The 20,350-nt window shown below is 39.7% G+C and overlaps 1 protein-coding gene across 1 annotated transcript; it reads left to right on the top strand.

Annotated features, from left to right (window-relative positions):
- Positions 1–4,316: 4,316 nt before the first annotated feature.
- On the top strand, positions 4,317–16,322 carry b3galnt2 (beta-1,3-N-acetylgalactosaminyltransferase 2). The gene is made up of 12 exons (XM_053332965.1): positions 4,317–4,559; positions 5,226–5,352; positions 5,741–5,841; positions 11,375–11,574; positions 11,842–11,937; positions 12,372–12,482; positions 12,582–12,660; positions 13,190–13,373; positions 13,727–13,852; positions 14,065–14,224; positions 14,313–14,369; positions 15,255–16,322. Exons 1-12 carry the CDS (start codon positions 4,451–4,453, stop codon positions 15,390–15,392), a joined length of 1,488 nt encoding a protein of 495 aa, XP_053188940.1. The 5' UTR covers positions 4,317–4,450; the 3' UTR covers positions 15,393–16,322.
- Positions 16,323–20,350: the final 4,028 nt, after the last annotated feature.

Here is a 20,350-nt window from a genome sequence, read left to right as displayed (position 1 = left end):
CAGCGAGATGAGTTCTTCAGGGTTATCACTGTGCAAACAACCCTTAAGTAAAAAAATTATTTATGAATCTGCCGTCTCCTTTCCAAACCCACTCTAATGCATTCTACCTTTGCTCTTCTGTTTGATTTACTGTGCATATACACTTCAGATCAGAGACACTTTCACTTAATCCTGAAGCACCCCAACTGGAATATTTTTACAAGTTGCAGGATATATTCTCCTCTTATTTCCTTAACAGTCTCATTTGTTTTCTGGGCATGTTTCCTGGGCCTGATTCTTTTTTGCCTGTCCTAGAGTGAATGGCAAGGCCTTTGACATTAATGCCAAACCAGAGGCCTGCATGTTTCTCTGCTCCTTTTTGACGGCCTCCTCTGTTTCCGAGGGGCCGTAGGTCTTTTAGAGTGTACAGTATGTTTCAGTGCCAATTTCTGTGCGAGCGGTGTAATCTTCACACTGTAGTCCCACAGACCTTTTCTTTTCTTTTTTTTTGGTTTTGTTTGATCTGGAAGAAAAAGCACACTGTCGAAACATTTCCTTTACATGGTAGTTTAAATAGCATTTGCTAATTTTTACGATGAATTGTTATGATCGTTATTAATATTGTTATTATCAGTAGTATAATTGAATATTTGTTGCACAGCACTGACAGCTACATGACGTGTAGTGCTACTAAGCTTGTATGATACTTAGGAGAAAAAACATTTATAAATCATGCAACTATTGATACTATCTGAGTATTTTTTAAATATAATGATAAGGGTCGGTTTACATATTATGATCCCTTCGGTGGTTCAGGCTTTTTGCATCGTAATTTCTGTAAAATTAAAAAGTAATTTCCTCTTGGTACTTGAATAGCCATCGCATTAGGAATTAAACTCTTGACATTGGACTGTCACCAACACAAACTATTGGAATCTTTTCAAACTGTTTTCAGGATGATAAATTGTCTTTATTTCCTTTCTGAAAACCTGAGATTAACCTCAGGGCGCTCTCACTGACCTCATCTGAAGGATGGTGACAAATCTGAAACAAGAAATATAACGGCTAGAGATGAATATTGCATGGATTTATTTCTATCTATAACAGAGAGAACTATTATGATATGAAATATTGCCTCTTCATTGACTTTCTGGGTGCTACTCTGCACATGATAATCTCATTGGAGTACGGATATGTGCAGCTGTATTCATGAATGGTATAATCGTTTTGGAGAAAAAAATAGCATTTAATTAGCAGGCTTTGTAAATCCTTTTGATGGATAAAATGAATTAAAGGAAAACGGCAACCCAAATGTGCTGTGTCTTCAATATTTCTGCCTCCTGTCTCGCACTGACATTTTGAGATACAGTCTGTGTGATCACACTGGTATCATAAAAAGGCCACTGCAAATCGAAGAGGAGCATGATATTCTGGCGTGTGGTGGAGACCTCCTGTGGCTGAACTGAACCACAGGCCATCTGGATGCACCGTTCATGTATTGTGATTCAATTCAGCTGCAGCCAGTTCGCCTGCTACACTATAGTCATTGCAAAAAAGCCAGCTCTGCAGGTTGAATGAAGAGTGACCTCAATGATAATTTAGGCTGCTGATGTCGATATTGAAATTGTGTGTTGTAGATATTTCATGTGTGTGCATGTATTAGAGTAGACTGAAAAGACCACTTTCTTCAATTTTGGCTGATATTGGTTTATTTTAAAATACCTTTCAGACTCTATTACATTGTACTTTAAGGTTTAATGATCATAGATCAGAGTTTTTTTGGCCAAATAAGTTTGAGTATACAAAGTAATCAACTTGATGGGTTGCTATAATATTCAACATAAGTTATAAAGTTAGAAAAACTGATTGTACTAAATGGACACTTAATGGCATCAATAAGGCAAATGCAAGAATCACCTATTGATTTTTCCATTCCAACCCCAAAGGAAAAGGATGTAATTAATTTAATCCTCAGCGCAGCTTTAATGTGGATTATTATGTACATTCATTCCAAGTAAGTCAATTTAATTATAAAGCTCAAAATTACATATTTGTCCCAAAGGGCTTTGCAGCATCCTCTGTTTTTAGACCCCTCCAGTCGGATAAGGGAAAAAGCTTTTAACTGAAGAAACATTCCAGGTACTACAGAGAAAGATATGAGTTGTAGATACCACAAACTAAAATTAGACATTTAAAGAAAACTGCTCTTAGTATTGTGTAGTATGCACTCGCAGTTCTCAACTGAGACCAGATAGGATAAAAAGAAATCTATATAGATCCAGAGAAAAGTGCACTGAGTGCCGTGTTTTGAACTCAAAGGAGAAAAGGGAAAAATGCAGACATGTGGGTTAGAATAGTGTCAGCAGAGCATAAGTAGGTTTCAACATATAAATAAGCTATGTCAGAGTGTAAAACATAAACAACACAGTAGGATAGGCGAGGCTGGGTATCAGCAGCAAAGATGTGTTGCACGAAACCCTGAACATGCTATGAATATCCTTTTCCTTTCAAATGAATAATGTTGCAGAGAGAGAACTAAATCATTGTAATGAGTATATGAATATGACTCCAAAAAGAATTATATAATGCACAGGAAAGTAATTATCCCTGGGGCAGTAGGTTATCTAATACCAGGAATCTGTGCTAGAACGATTTTCCAAATTGAGCAGTGAGCACCAAAAGTGTGCGCAAAATACACGAGAATAGTCATAATTTCTGATAAGATTATTTATCTGCAGTCACAGCATGCTGTTTTGCAGCTGTTCCTCAATGATTTCGATTTATAACATTGAATTAGAGAACATTGCATGTCTGTCTTTCCCATTACGGTATTTTCCCTGTAAGGGGTGGCAAGGTCTTCAAAATGACATTCATGTATCTCTGAAAATCCATTAAAATCAATGCAAATGAAATGTTTACAAGCATGGAAACAGTCGCTTATGGTTGCACGGCCCACTCGCCTCTCGGCAGGAGAAGCACTGGTGCTCGAAGTCAGAAGAAATCCTCCTCAAACATCCCTCTCCATTTACAATAGATTCCATTTAAATGATTTATATGCAGCACACAGTTGCAGATTTAATAAAGTTATGTTGGAATCTTAAAGCTATAACATGTCACCTGGGTTTTAGGACAATAAAATGACTCATGTTCATTTTCTACTTTGTCTAGAAGGTTTTTTATCGTTTTAGTTGTAATTTACAATGAAAGCTGAGGCAAAAAAAAGGCAGCAAAACTGGCTTTATGAGATAAACATGATACAGTCCACGTCAGCAATGCTGTTTGTAGTTCTTATCAGTGTTTTAGCGTTTCAATTTATCTCCAAGGGACCATGATAAACTGTTTACTCTGCTTACTATACTATTCTGTTTAATGTGGTTTTAGTGGGAAATGAAACTGCATGGTGCCCTATTTATTAATGAAGACATTTTAAGCACTACAATGCATGCTGGGTTGTTCAAAATTATAGTAGGAAGGGGTACAATAAATGGATACTCTCAGAAATTATTTTAAATACCAGACTGTTTTACATTGTTGTGTTGCAACTTCTGCTTAAAGTCCCCATCCACTCAAAAATGACAAAAAATCACTTTGACACTATGATTTCACATATACAGCTACTGAAAGTTTCTCTGTTTAACCAAACATCTGAGTTTAAGGCTTGTACCCTTCAAGCAGGATTTGTGACATTACATCAACTAGTTTAGAAGCTAGTCCTAGTCCAGTATCCATGTTACACAAATGTGATGTGAAAACCTGAAGCCCCCACTGCACATACATTGATAATGGACTTTACATTAAAGAAGAAGACATCTTATCTTCAGCACTTTAGCTTTTGATTCAGAAAATATTTACATATTCATATGTTCTGGATTTTTAACAAGGGAGAAAGAGTTGATGTCATTTTAAGAATTTCTGACCAAATAATAGAGATTTTTAAATTGAATAACCACATCAGACACAAATGATTATGTTTTTATTTATTTATATATTTTATAGCAGTAGCATTTGTATATGTCAAACAAATAGTATGGAAGGAATAGGCTATTTATAGCTCTATAGTTCCTTTAATACCAATAGCTCTACAATGATAATATAATATAAATATAAAATAATGTGACTTAAATTAGTATTTCCCATTATTTTTACCTACTTATATTTTGTATACCTACTACCAAATTACAATAAAACTATATCTATTTTCAGGCTTTTACTGTATTTGATTGGCTATAGCGTGTTGAACTCCATGTCCCAGAGTGCACCGCGGGAGGGCTCCTCGTTTCCCATTGGTGCAACTCTCTGAGCAGCGGAGGCAGACATGAGGCAGTGGTGGTGAGAGCCCGGCGGAGAGCTGCGGAGCTGAAATGAAGCGCACACACGGAGCAGCTCACACCGTGTAGTGGCGAGCGGCTCAGGAAGAGGCTCCACGCCGCTAAAGCTGAAGGCTGCTCCGGCTGAATGAAGGGCTCCGTCCATGCGGAGGCTAGCGCTCATTCTGCTGCCCTGTGCTGTCGCCGTCCTGGTGCACTTGTGGTTGGCACAACGACCCTCCTCCACCCCGCTGGACAACAACACACACTCCGGTACTTTTTTAGAAACATTTTTTTATAGCCTGAACCTCAAGCCTCGCAACTTTTTGTCTTCCGTCCACTCCGCCCCGGTGTTTGTTGTGGTTGATAGTTTGTGTCTTTAACAGGTAGTTGACGCTTGCTGGTTTGAACGTGTGTCCGTGCAGGATAGTGTTTGTTCACATGTGTGTTTGAGTGTGAAATCATGTAACTGTTCAGTAGTGTTGGGCGTTGCTGGGATAGTCTCACGTTGCCTTGTTATAGAGAAACTACTGTGCTATGTCTCACATGGATTATCACTGATGATCAGGAGTATACTAGTAGAGGATAACCCGGACTAATCTAGTCTGGTCACTTTTTTAATTAGAGGAATATCGTTTAACCACCTTTTGATGCATGAAGACAGTAATTTTCATATGGATGCATTATAGGGATGCAGCACAGTAAGTCAGTGCAAACTAGATATAAGAGGAAACTGCTGTCAGGATCAGGAATGAAAATAATAAATCATGCTCACCTCAAAGTGTGATTTTATGTGTATTTTATCTGTGGTTGTTGCCTTATCTTTGTCACCAGCTGTAGTTCATGTTTTACACCATCCTCATATTTAATGCCTCATCACAGGGCTGTTTTTGTGTGGAAATGATGAGGCAGTGACAGTGGTTTCTGTGCCCGATGCAGATGAAGTGTTACCTTTCTATGAAGTTCTGGTGGGAGTGCTGTCAGCAAGACACCATTATGAGCTGCGACAAGCGATAAGGGAGACCTGGCTGGGCTACCTCCGAGATCACCCCCACTTCCAGCACAGGTCTGTAGGGTGGGGCACCAACTTCACCACTTACTTTTCTGTCTTTTGTATGTTTTGTTTTTTTTCCCTTCCTTGTCAGATTCATATAGTGGGCAAAAAAAAAAGCCTTCAGCTGGCAGTGAATAACTGACTGCTCCATCAACCCTTTTATCTTTACCTGACCAGCGGCCAATATTGTTCTCGCTTTCATTCTTCCTTTTTTACCCATTTCCTTCTCATTCAGCGATCTGAGCACAGATACGGTGTGATGGCCTTTAAGCAACCCTCAGTAACCATGGTAACGGAGGGTGGATAGATGGACAAGCTTTAGGGGGAAAAAAAAACACATCTTGTAGCCTAATATCGCACAACAAAAGATGAATGCAATAGTGATTGTGCTTGTTTTCAGAGTGGGGGTGAAGTTTATCGTCGGCGAACATGGGTGTCCCATTCCAGAGGAGGACAGAGAGGATCCGTACTCCTGCTCTCTCCTGAACGTCACCGAGCCAGGTAAAAAAAGAAAAGAAAAACACACACACTCACACACACACTCACATACACTAATGAGTGGACATCTGCGGATTCAATACGCAGAGATGCTCTGGGTATGATCTGTTGCTTGCACGCACAATTGTCAGTAGTGGAGCTGAGGCAGAAAAACAGGAGAGAAGTTGATAGAATGAGAAGAATGAATGTTCAGGGAAAAAAAAGTAAAACACCTTTTATTCGTGTTCATCCACTGCTCAAGGACACAGCTCTCTTCCTTTCCATAACCAAGGCCGAAACAGAAGTCTCTCACAGTCAACGCAGCAGCTGCAGCCGTAACGAGAGATGCGTACTAACGCTTGAAAAGTAAAGCTATATGAAGCACTGACACACTGTATGTGAAATAATTGAAGAGGCTTACTGTCAGCTTGAAAGTGTTCAGTAATTGTTATTTCTCTCACCTCCACAGAGCCAGTCCAATTCAGCAGCTCCGCTACTTTTTGCCGCTCGATTCAGTGTTTGCTGCCTTCATGAAAACATAATTACTGCTCATCAGAATAGGCTTTTTCAGACAGTGACCTTTGGGGTCATGACAATATTTTATTTTTCCAGCCCATTCGCCGCACTCCAGCATGTTAATGGTTGTAAGTGTTGACGTGATTGGCTTTAGAATGGGAGAGAGGAGGCAGCTCTGGTGCGGGGTGCTCCCCGTGATTGAGAGAGGAGGAGACAATGGCTGCTTTTAAACACAGTTGGGTACCTGACTCAGGATTCAGGTCGTTAAACGGACAATTAATTGTTGTTGAAATATGTTTGTCTGCGCTGCATTCATCACAGGGATTTTTTGCTCAGGACTACAATAAGGTGAATGCTAAACAGTGTCTGTGACTACTGACTTTGATTTAGTCATTCTGGTCCCAATGCAAGGTGCGTGAGCTTCATGCTGGTGAGAAAGTCAAAACCTTAATGACATTCAAAGACTTTAAGACTCAGAGGGGGGGAAATAAAGACTTGATGGATTTATAGTGTTTAATTGATCGATTTGTCAACATGTTGTGATTAGTCTATTGAGAGAAAATTACTTACTACTAGTTACTAGTTTTGACAAGGGAGTCATCTTTTAATGAAAAAAAAAAGCCAACAATTCTGATTCCAGCCCTGAAATGTGAATATCTGCTGTTTAAAGTATTCTGTTATAGTAAATGGAATATCTTAGGGCTTCATACTGTTGGTCATACAAAACAAATTTCTTGTTTTAATTGCTTTTTAAGCTCTGTGAAAATGTGAATGATATTTTTATATTTACTGACTTTTATTGACCAAACAATTGAATTAATCAATTAAAAGTAACTAATAATGACCATAACTGTTAGATGGAGCACTGCTTGTGTATGATGCATGATTTACTTTTGAAATGTAGATTTTGAATATTACAGACCATTAGTTATTGATTCATGTTAAAACAAATACGGGCTTACACTAATGCTAGCAGCTCTTTGAGGTTGTACTTGAGCAAAGTGCTTAATATCATACTAAACACAAAGTACAGCTGAAGCTGATGGGAGTGTCATGAGTTTGCAGATATTTATATATAAATAAAGTATTGGACATAATACATGTTTGACCTCATGATGGCACCACATAAAAAGTCAGGAAAACAATTCACAGCTTGTGGCGACCGTGAATGTGTCTACCACATTTCCCAAGTTGTTGTAATATTGCAATAAAGGACCTAAAAAGACAACCTCATGACAGTGCTGGAGGAAAAGTCTAGATAGATGAATAGCTGCATGCACAGGGTTAAAATAATATTACTTGATAGCAAAGAGTCATATAGATAAAGAAATGAATAAAAGTACCACATAGTCCTTGAAGTATTATTGCTTAGAGTGGTAGAGAGGAGAAAGAGAGAGAGAGAGAATTGAATTGAAGCCAGATTGTATAATGATGTCTCTCACACCTTTAATTTCACTTATCAAACATTAATTATAGATCCACTTTATCATAAACATTCAAACCAGCATTGTTATTTTTGCTTGTGCCATCAGCCATAATTATTCCATAAGTGCCTTTCAGTTTTAAAAGATATAATCCAACCCAAATCTCAAATCAAACTCTGCTCATTATTCCATCAGTGGCGCAGATGAGAGGGTCAGTTATGAAGCAGCTTAGCAGCTGTTGAAGTGTATGATGTCAGGATGTGGCAGGTGGCAAGATTCAGAAAAAGGCTGGCTTGTCTTTCTGCAATATTAAGTGCCATCATCGGTTGTATAAAGCCAAGATGACATCAAATAACTTCAAAGAATTGCAGAACAGAGTGCTAATTGATTTTTAATATCTTGTAATATTGTGCATATTTTAATTTTTCATCTAGTTTTTGTGTGTCAAATCGTTGTAATCACGACGTTGCTGTCAAGGTGCACCGAGCGCGCTGGAAACACTGCGGTGGCTGCCACACACACTTAACCTTCTGCAGTCACCTCACCAGCACATCTTCACCACCTGCACTCATACTGTATAAATTAATTTACACTCATGCGGTGTAAATTAGAAAGACGCATGTATGCTGGATTTTGGAGTAAATATAAATGAACAAAGTGTTTATTGTGGCATAGTGCATGAGTGTAAAAATGACTAAAACTGGGAACTGGCCCGCTGCAGGGAGTCCACTTAACCAGAGATGTCTGACTTTATAATTTACAGGAATGTTTATTAAAGATGTATAGGTTTTGTTTGGGTTACACACATAATGTCAAGATGTCAGAAAATAGGGAAATATAACACCATAAGTCTGTTCATGACTGTTGCGGACCTTCCTCTGCACCTGTCCAAGTTACAAGTGACACTGACTATCGACACTGATTGGTCAGGTGTCTCGAGACAAAGAGAGACACTGATTAATCCAGCAATAGGAACATGTGCATCAATATTTGTGAAGGCTTTTGCATTGATCCTTTATGGTTGAATGTGGGCGAGTAGAGGGTAGGTTATGAGACTGATCCACGAGCACATGTTTCCAGGTGGACTGTGATTTATAAAGGGAAACATGCTTGCATTTGTGTGTATGCATGGTTTTATAAATCTGATTTTTTCAATGGGTTGCATGTCATTTTTGGGTTTCGTGCACATGTACACGTTTATTATGGATACTGGACTGTCTCATAATTTAAACCCTAGGTCATGAGCCTTTGCCATAGGCTTAGGGTTTTTTAAAGCCTGATGGATGTGGGGACAAAGGATCTCCTGCAGTGCAGTGAGATGAGCTGTTCCCCACAGATGCTTCTCTGGCCTTCCAGGGTGTTGTGGAGGAGATGACTGACATAGTCCAGGATGGCCTGCACCTTACTCTGTGTGCATCTTTCACCACAGTCCCCAGTGAGTCCAACCTCCTGCCAAGCGCTGAGCCAGCCTTTTTCACTGGCTTGTCCAAACGCCTAGTGTCCTTGTCTGTCACGCTGCCTCCCAGCAGACCGCAGCATAAAAGAGGTCGCTTGCCACCACCGACTGATAAAACATGCAGCATTTTACTGCAGGCATCAAAGGAACTAAACCCTCTTAGGAAAGAGAGATGTTTCTGCCCCTTTTTGGTAGAGGGCATTTTTGTTCAAAGACCAGCGCATCTTCTTGTCCAGATGCACACCTACAGTAAGTATTTGTAAGTCGACACAACCTCAGTGTCCACTCCTTTAATGTTGACTGAGGGAACTTTGACCTGTGTAAATCCACCATCATCTCTTTGGTCTTGGAGGTGTTCAGTAGGAGGCAGTTCTTATTGCCCAAGTTGCTGAAGGCTATTTAAAGTAGCCACTGTGTCCAATATAAATAGTTCCCTGTAGAGCATCAGTGCTGCTCACTGCCATCCCAGAGACACAGTTCCCCATGAACTGTGCTCGTCCTGTCAGGTAATCTTTGATCCAGGAAGCAAAGGAGGGATCCACCCCCATCCCTTCAAACTTGTCTCTAAGTATGGGGGGTTGGATGGTGTTAAATGTACTTGACAAATCAAAGAACGTAATCCTAACATAACCACCTAGCTCATCCAAATAGGAGTAGGCCCAGTTGAGCATGTAAAGGGCTCAGGTTAAAGATCCTCAGAAGTGGGTTACACAGTCAGGCTGTGCAGCATTAAGCGGTCTCGTACACACCACCGTCTGGGTCTTTGCATCAAGTTATGACAATATGTCCTCTGGAAACCATGAATTTTTGTACTTAATGTTGTGATATTCCATCAACATGTACTTACTGTAAGTAAAAAGTTTGACCTGCTGGTGGCGCTGGAGGAAAAGTCCAATAGTTGCAATCCAGCCAGTAGTAGTAGCAGTACTCTGAACTACAAATTCACTCTGACCTACAAATGTGAACGCCATGGTGGCGCTAGATGAAAAGTCAGAAGCTCACCAAAATCAGTAGACTTTATCCTCTTGGGACAGTGATTGGCCTTACAAAATGTCATGGCAATCCATTTAGTAGTAGTCCATCCAATATTAGTTAACTAACACGGCAGGTATTGTTTTCAAGTAACATTATCAAAATATTGTGATGATAGTCTGATTCAGTGCGAGTCCTGATGCCAGGGAGAACAGCAGGTGAGCCAATTGTCAATCACGGCTGTAAACCAACAGCCAGCCCATTAATGGAGCAATAATTTCCCAAATGACCACCAAAACACTTGGAGGGACTGAATTTACCGATTGAGACCGTAATAAATTATTGAAAAGATTGATTGACTCAGTATTTTATGAGAGAAGTTGAGGCTTTTTCTTTGGGAGTCTTTTGGAGCCAGCACATAGTGACCGTCAGTGGTATTGCACTTTAAGGGACCTCCGCATTGGCTTTAATTTAAAGCTGTAGTTGTTGCTGCTTGGTCTGGACCTAAGTGGTGGACCAACTGACAGAACAACAGAGCCGTCACTAGCGCCATGCTGCTAGCCACCAATTACCAATAAATACTAAGTAACAGTAAATTAACTGTTAATTATTTATGATTCACGCCAAGTTTTATTAATTTTTCTCTTGAATAAGTTGGCAATCCTGTGCTGGTCAGTGCCAAGAGAATCAATGCTGTTATTTGTTTGGACAAGTGTGCACAAACTAAGCATTTATATTTAGTCAGCGTAGGATACTAAATATCCTACACACCAATAAAATCCTGCAGCTCCATTCTGCTGAATGTGAGAAACATTTGGTTTGATAAACTTCTTTCTCTTTGTGATTCTTCACCTCTAATTGTCTTTATTTAGGAGCAAGCTGCAGAACTTGTGTAGAATGCATATAAAGTAAAAAGACTGCTTCCCTTTAACAGCCTTGATCTCTTCATTGATCTCCTGGGTAATAAACTGCTCTTTTGTAATTAAGAAACCACACTCACGGGCAGAAGCTCCAGAAGAACCAGCTCTTCAAAGTGCTGATGGCGTAGCTTTGTCTTCGTCTCTGTGAGCTCTCCCTCTCCCTGAAATCACACTGTCCTCATCACTGGAAAGAGACGGTCAGCATGTTGGGATTGTAATAAATTTCACATGTGCTTGTTTAGTAACTACCTGCCCTCCCTTTCTCCCAGTGACAGGGCAGGATGCAGAGATGGAAATTGTGACGGTGTCTGATCCCTCGGTACTCGTCCCCTCCGATGTGTCAGCCATCGCCCTGGATTTCAAGGTCCTCCACCCAGTGGTGATCACCAGGTTAGGGGTGTTTCCCAGCGGGAGCCAGCCTGAGCTACAGAGCAACGTGACCGTGAAACTTCTGCAGCTGGATCAAGAGGTAACAAAGCTTTGACCTATAAGTACAATGTATCTCATATGCTGCTTCTCTGTGGAGCCTTGTAGATACACATCGTGAAGGCAGCTGGAGGACTGGGACTTCTTTACCGCCTCAGTTATAGATATAAACTGAAACTGGTTTCTTGGAATACTACCGTAAAGATAACAGTGTCATGAAGTATTCAGTGTAGTCGAAGGTTAAATAGTTCAGAGTTAAAGGAAAGAAAATCATGAATATTTTATGGGTAAACATTTTTGATTTTTGCAGGAGGCAGTGGTTACTGCTCGCTTCAGTGCCATCAGCACAGGGACTCTCGTGAAGGGGATGTGGTATAAACCAGTGGAGCAGTTCATCTTGCCTAAGGTCAGTTTATCACATGAACTCAGGGCTGTAGTCATGAGTCACCAACACTCCAAAGAAATTAAAGTCTCTAAAATGTTAAATTATTATTTTTTCATAGTCAGCTGTTCACTTGTATTTTGTACAAGATTCACTCAGATGGAGCAGTTCTGTCAAAGACAATTAGTCTGAAGATCATAATCAACTCAACATAACTAATTGTCGTAATTGGTAGATTATTCTATTCTGGAAAGAAAACACTACAGTAAAGTAAATTAAATTATAAATTCAGTTTGAAAGACACTCAAACCCAGAAATGCCTATAAATAATACAGAGAACATGATGCCAGTGTCCTCAATGGAAGCTACAGTCCTGCATATACTGTTTTAAAAAGGGTTGGACAGAACACCATGCTACTTATGCAGAGAGGACTACAGTAATTGTTTCTTTCATTCAGGGTTTTGAGGGGACGCTGGTGTGGGAGAGTTTGGATTCAGCTGGACTGACCACAGTCAACTCCTCCTCTGTGCAGCTCAATGACGGAGGAGGCGTCCTCAAGATCTCCTCTGTAGGACTTAACAGATGGTCTCAAATATTCTATAACAAGTTTTAAGGAGCAGTAAAAGTTTAAAAAGTCAAAAAATGTTTCTTTTTTTTTAAATTACAGATCGCAGAGGGCATTTTGCCTCACAGAAGTGCTCTTGGATTTCCCGGTTTGGCTGGAGGGTTCACATTTACTATTTACGGTTGGTCCAAGCAACAGAATTAATTCTGAGCTTTTTATGAAAACAGTTCGATCAAATCGGCCCATGAGCCAACTGTCTGAAAAGGAGTCCCTATGTAAAAATGGAAAAAAACATTGTTCACTCTGGCAGGTTATGAGATTAGCTCCTTTTTCTCGCCTCAGGGCTCTTGCATACGTGCCAAATGGGAAATAACATTTTTTTTCTCCCTCTCTACCCTGATGTGTTACATTATTGATTTTACCCCCTCCATGTGTTTGCATTTGAGTTTATCTGGGAATGGATCAGAATAGACATTTTGGGGAAAACAAAATTAAATTCACCATTCAGTATCTCTGAGAACAGAACTAATGATCCACTCTAATGTTACAGTTTTATCATCTATTGTTTGCCAGCTAGATATTTACTTATTAATGAAAATGTGTGATTAATAGAATATTTTAAACTGGCATTATCCCATTTGGACTGAAATTCTGTCACCATTTGTCCCATTTTTCTACTCCAACCCCCATCGTGCCCACCTGTGTGTCAGATGGAGACGGTCTGTCTAGGTTCCTGCGGGGCCGACCAGCCAGGATGGAGCACCATGCCTCCGGGCTAAGGCAGGAGGATGCCGCCTTGCAGCAGGAGAGCCTCAGGCATGGCGACATGGTGTTCGTAGATGTGGTAGACACCTACAGGAACGTGCCTTCCAAACTGCTTCGGTTCTATAAATGGTATGCCAAGTGCTAATGACTCGATTCTCTGTCTCCAAATTGCCTGGGCCCTCTGAGGAAATCAGTAACCTGAAATGAAAGTGTGCCGCCGTCTCAAAATGTCTCGCTGTTAGAATCAGGATTGCAATCACTCAGTCAGGGAAAAGTACAGTTGTGAGTCATCAGGTTGCAAAATATACAGAGTAGTCTAAAGTTGTAACTTGGCAAGTTTATTATTTCTTTGCGAGACCTCTTGGCCTTCACTCCCAGTGGTATTTTAAAGTAAATCCTCTGTGGGATATTGCAAAAAAAAAAAAAAAAAGAAAATCAGATGGGGGGGCTTTAATTAATGTTGCAAATTCCCTCCCTGGCAGGTCTGTAGGAAACGCTGACTTTAATCTGCTCCTGAAGACGGATGATGATTGTTACATCGATGTGGACTCAGTATTAATGAAGATTGACCACAAGGGTCTAAGGCGCAGCAATTTCTGGTGGGGAAAGTAAGTACAATTTGGTGTCAGATGTCAGTGTGGTGTCAGTTTACAGTTTATTGCGCAGTCCTGTTTGCAGCTCAGCTTCTGAGTAGCTCTCAGCTGAACTCCAGATGAAAGAATCATGAATGCTTTATGTACTCAAAATCTTGAAGGGCTGTGCAAAAGAGAGATGTGATGATAATGCATCTGCCGGGCTAACACAGACCATCCTGACCCAGTTTCAGGCAGAGCTGGGCAGTGGATCGCATTGGGAAGTGGCAGGAGCTGGAGTACGCTAGTCCAGCCTACCCAGCGTTTGCCTGCGGCTCGGGCTATGTGGTCTCACATGACCTGGTCCAGTGGCTCGCCAGTAATGCAGAGAAACTAAAGGCCTACCAGGTGGAGTAGAGAGCACTAAGTAACTCGGGGGAAAATACTACCGAGATAATCACACATGTACAGTGAAGTGTTGAATGTGTTGTTACAGGGAGAAGATGTGAGCATGGGGATATGGATGGCAGCTGTTGGACCACAGAAATATCAGGTGAAGAAAAAAAACACGCTTGAATGAATCAGATCTGCCAACAATTTTAATAACGATGATGATTCATTTGTATTGTATAAATATATTAGGATCCTATCAATAAAACATAACCAACTTTATTTGACTTTGATAGAATCATAAGCCAAGTTTTTTGTAATCTCAAGGTGGAGACAGGCATTCAGTGTGGGATATTAAGAAAAGATTGAAAATGGGAATTAAACATTTATAATCTTATTATAGTCTATTCTTTCCAGGAAGCAGACACAAAACTATTAGACACAAAATATTTAAAATATCACGTAAGAGACAGCATTTGGTTATAGTTGAAGATGCAAAAAATCATTAAATTAAAAAGTAAAACATTAAGATATTATTAAGAATCATAATATCAGGGTGTCTGGCTCAGTATGCCATGACTTTATTTGTACAGCAGCTTTTTATATACTGTAGGTGAGAGCAATTCAAGGTCTTTACAAGTGACTGGAACCAATAAGTCTAATAGGACAGTAGAAAGCTATAAAATATACACTATTAAAAGCATCAGTATTGATCACTTGTACTCAGTGCAACAAAAACACCAAACTATATACTCCAAAAAGATGTGGATTAAAACCCCTAAATGTCTTACTCTGTTGCTTCTTGCTTTTCACTGAAGCAGAATTGAACATTGAGATTGATTTTTTGTCTTCATATTAGTGCTAATCTCCTATTGTTAGCTTTTTTTAAATACTTATTATGAAGTGAATATGTATGTGGAAATACCATCACAGTTGGACAGCAATGTTAACTGACTTAATCTCAGCAACACGGAGGCTCGTTAATTGCTAAATCCCAGCGTGCGTGTTAACACAGCCACTGTCCTTGCCCCTTCCTCCCCGTTGCCAGGACCCCGGCTGGCTCTGTGAGAAAGAGTGCTACCTGGACATGCTGTCGTCTCCCCAACATACGGCCGAGGAGCTGCACGTCCTCTGGGACAGGAAGAGGGCCTGCGGAGACCCATGCGGTTGTTCCTGGGGTCACTAAATCTGGCTCACACCACACTCAGCACGTGGCACCGTGGGTAAAACGCACTCAACACTGGTTGTCAGTTCAGTTCCCATGGTTTCCTTTAAACCCTAAACTGAAACTGAGAGTTTCATCACTTGTTATTATATGACATAATCACAGATTTTTGAAATGTGGGACTTTGTGTTGGGAAAAAAAGAGTCTATAAATATTTGAGATTCCGTCGCAGGGTCTTAATATTTACACAAATATCAACAGAAATCATTTAAAGCTTCAGAATGTGTTTTTAAAAGAAGTCACATTTAGCTGTAGCGTAATGTCTTTGTATCATGAGCTCAGATATCAAATTTTAGAGTAAATTTATCGAAACATCAAATTAGTGGAGTGAAAAATGACTCTGGATCAAAGTTGAGATGTTTTAAGTTATGTGATCACTGACAGTGATGGGAGGAAGAAAAACATGCACTACCAGCATGTGATGGTTATCATGTACAGAAACATTGCTCTAAGACTTGAGTACTTTGTAATATTATAATTATTGGTACTCTGATACTTGACAGACTTAAACCTTTTGGTTTAAATGGGAAATGTCATGCTGATTTGAAGATGTTTGCTTTACATTGCTATTTTTTGTAAATTATAATCTCAAGCTTTTCATCCTCTCCACTATTTGTAGATTTATGATGAGCTTTCTCACAAACACACAGTTTGTACTGTAACTGTCATTGTGCAAATAGTGTTGTGGCCTTATGTATCTGTTCAGCGTCATTCGTATGTTAACACTTGTGATAAAAATGAACAAAACACAGATTTTAATTGGACAGATCCATGTATTTGCAACCCTAATTTTTGGAACTTGATCAAGCAGTCAGAGTGACTGTGAAATAGTGTTGTTAGTTTAACACTGATTTTATGAAACCCTCCTCACAGGTAATAAAGAACACTAAAGAGTGATGAATGGCTTCATGTTTATTTCGGTGGTGATACACACAGGTGCTGCTGATTCTCTGTTGGATCCTTGTCGAGTCTCGAAGCCGTTAGTGCTGCACCGTCGGCTCCGCTCTACCAGAGGAACACAGTCAGCAAACAGACTTTGCTCACGCTGTTACAGAAGTGCACTTTTTCCGATCTTAAAAGGAATATGAAATCTCTTTGATCTCTTATCGGTGATTGCTTTCCTGAGACAGTGAGCTGGACACTGCTGGAATGTTGAGGAGGGAAAAGTGGAGTGATTTAGCACCAAATTGATCAGTGATTTCATGTTAATTAATAGGATTGAACACCTCCAGCCTTTTTTAAATGTTGACATGAAGCAAATATAATAAGGTTTTTTAAGAAGCCTTTCCTTAACATATGCTTAACTGCTGCAGTGATGTGTTAGTTTAGTGAAGAATATATACATGTGATTGATGCTGAGTCATTAGAATTAGTCTGCCTGGCTGTGTATTTTTGTAAATAATGAAAGAAGGTGCTGAATATTTTACTAATGGAGGATAATTTATTTTATTTCGGCTGTCCTACCTGTCAAAACACCTTTTCCTGCAATTAACCTGACGTTTGAACACATATTTGTCTTCCTGTGAAGCCCCCCCCCCCCCCCCCCCCTCTTCCCTTCTCCCTCCCTATATTATCCTTTCGTCTCCTCTCTTTCAGAGAGCTGCATGATAACAAAGTCATATACGCATCTGTTCCACTCTCCTACATAGATAAGGACGGCGTTTTTCACCCCATCAGTCTTTCTCCCTGATTTGGCTCGGAGCCCTTCATTGTGAACGGAGAGACAAGCATGGAAATAACACGCAGATGAAAAAAAGCTCACTTCTCATTTCTGCTCGAGTGCTTCTTTAGAAGATGAAGTTATTGAATTTGTCTGAACTTTGATGAGCGCTTTAGGCATACTGTCACTCACTGATGTAAAATGTTTAAATTATGAGCGTTTTTTATTTGCTGTGATGATCTCCAAATACTGTCTCTCTTTATTCTAGTCCTGTTCCCTCATGCAGACCAGATGATCAGACAACCAAATCTACCTGTGTATTATATTATGTATCTTTCCAGGCTTCTAATTTAGCTGCGTGTCCTTTTTTTTTTCACACCTTATTTCTTGCCAATATACACTTTTTAAAATAACATCAAATTCAGTTTGTTTACACATTATGCAGAGAAGAGTTGTGTTGATTTCTGCCTCCATTTTTAGGGTAAAAAGCCTCATGTTTTAGAACACTACTCAACAATTCTTTTGTTCTCTGAGAGATCAATATGTGTGTGTATTCTGTTGCTCCCAAAGCTGGATGTTTACAGACTAAAGACCTTGAAAATAATTAAAAGGACCCAACAGAGCAGAAAGAACACATCTCAAGCTCATTTTACTGACCCGGAATATCTGATTCATCCTTATATTTGACATTAATTGACCCCACAAATTTCGATTTGTCTCTGCCCTTAAGCGCGTATGTAATCTTTTCTAAGCGATGACAAGAGTACAATTCCCTGAACCACTGACTTATTTTCACTCTATTAATATTTTGCCATGAAAGTGCAATCATCCGTTTAGCCAGCAACGAGCACTGCTCTGAGAAAATAGAGGAAACTCGGGCGCTTGAGTTAATTGTATTTATAAAATTCTTTTCATCTTGAGTCACACCTCTTCCCAAAACACATCATCTTCTTGTGCTGCAGATTGAATACAAGAACGTGTTGACATCACAAAATTGAGTCGTATTTTCTTGATGTCTGTCTTTGGCATTTGACTTGATTGTTTTAGAATATTGATTACCAGTCTTGTCTGTCAGACGTACCCAACACAGCTTAATCAGAGGACTATAATCACCACGTCGTTCAGAATAAACTCCTATGAAAGGATTATAAACTGCTGTCATGTGCAGTAAAGCTAATAATACTAATAATGAACATATGAACACAACATATTTTGAATTTAATGTTCAGTGTTTAGGTTGCTTTTCATGTTTGCAGTCATACAACCAACACCTGGAGGGGCATAAAGCTTAATAACATAAGAGCCTATACAGTTGATTAAGGAGACTCTTGAAAGTGGAAAGTTTCTCTGTGTGCTCATTCAAAACATGACTTCAAGGGGCGAGTCTAGGGGCAGGATTTGTGAGATCACAACTAGTTTGGAGCCAATTTTGATCCAATTTTCAACCAACACAAGTCTGATGTGAAAATGTGAAGCCTCCAGTGCACAAACACTGATATTTGGCTGTACAGTGAAATAGGAGACATCTTCTGTGTGAAGTATTCAAACTTTTGAAATGAAATATATTTGCATATTTATAGATGTAATTTTAATGAGAGAGGAGTAGATCCCATTTTAAGGATTTGAACATGGTAATTATACTTTTTATGTGGAAAAACCAAAACAGTATTTTTACATGTCACTTAACAGAACATATGCCATTGTGTATCTCATTTTGCAGCACTGTGGAAACATATAGTACATTATAGATATGATAAAACGTTACCTGTGGTGTCAAAATAAAGACTCCTCGATTCAGAATGGAGCACAGCTGTCCCAGATCTTAGAAAGAGGAGCTTACAGTGTGCTCAGCGGCAAGCATCTGCATACTCATTCTAACAACTCCAGATTTCTAGTCTCCTTGTAGAGCATTACACATCGCTGTCAATCAGCCTTCACAAACCACCTGTCAATCACCCCCTCCTCATCCTCCTCCCCCTCTTCTGTGCGTGCTAAAACGAGCAGGAAATCATTTATTCATGACACCCCGCATCCAAAACCAGCATTTCTGACTGATTCTGATTCACAGGAATGAGGAGATATTATTAGATGCACAACTATGCCCTAATGGGGCAACGTTTTCATTCCCAATTTGAAATTGCACCCACAGCTCTCTCATTTCCATAGCAGTGTCTCAGCCTGGCAAGGTTATGGCTGTCACTTTATGCAAACATTTGCAGAACACAGCTGTGAAATTGTGGATGGCTTTGATGAAACCCTCGGTGGAAGGCTGGCTATTAGACAGTTCATATAATTACATACATCTTTGACAAAGCAATGAAAATAGCGAGTGAATCATGGAGCGTCATAAGCCCGCTTGACCCCTGCTGCAGTAACACGGATGGCAGATTTACTATGATAGTGTTTGTGAGAGATAATTAGCTCAGTCAATACTGAAGCATTACAGGCAGTTATTCTGTCTTAAGAGGATCATGAATTAGCTCATTGGTCTGATGATGAGATTCTTGGAAACCGCTCAATCAGTTCATGTAACACCCTGCAGCACCATATAAGGTAGTGGTGTCACAATGCCAGGGCGCACTGAGCGGACCTCGGAGCCGTACCAATCAATACACAACCATTTTAAACTCAACAAAGTCTGCTTCATGCACCATAAATGCAGGTGGAAACAAGTGAGTACTTTGTTATTCCTCTTTATCCCCAATGGGACGTGAGAGAGCAGCAAAGTTTTTTTACAACAAGTGTGTGCTGGCAGAATTATGCATGAGAACAGTGTGTTGTTCTGGGAGTAGTGACATGAATATGATAACTACACTGGCATTAATATTGTAGTGAAAGAAGCTTATTATGAAGATCAAGCATCAAGCGATATTAAAGGATATGTCTTTTGGTACTTTATGTTTTTCTTATGGTCAACAAATCCAATGGAAATACCTAAACCAACAATGAATTGATCCTACAAACTAGTATAGCTGTTAAAGTAGTGTATTAAATGATAATAAATGAAACAAATACATACACACATAAATACATTAAGAGATAAAACTCTCAATTAAATGAATTATGGAGAAAGCAGCTGAACCAACAGCTGATTACCACAAAAGTGTTTTCTGTCAGCTCTGAGAAAATACCATTCTATACAAGTATGTTTTTAGATGAGGTTTAAAGTCAGTGACAGGGTCAGCTGTCCTGATGTTTAAAGGAAGTCAGGTAGCCAGAACTACAGAGGCTTGCTCATCATTTGTTTTTAATCTGGACT

Source organism: Scomber japonicus, chromosome 14 (assembly GCF_027409825.1).
Source record: "Scomber japonicus isolate fScoJap1 chromosome 14, fScoJap1.pri, whole genome shotgun sequence".
NCBI lineage: Eukaryota > Metazoa > Chordata > Actinopteri > Scombriformes > Scombridae > Scomber > Scomber japonicus.
This window is presented reverse-complemented; position numbering and strand designations above follow the sequence as displayed.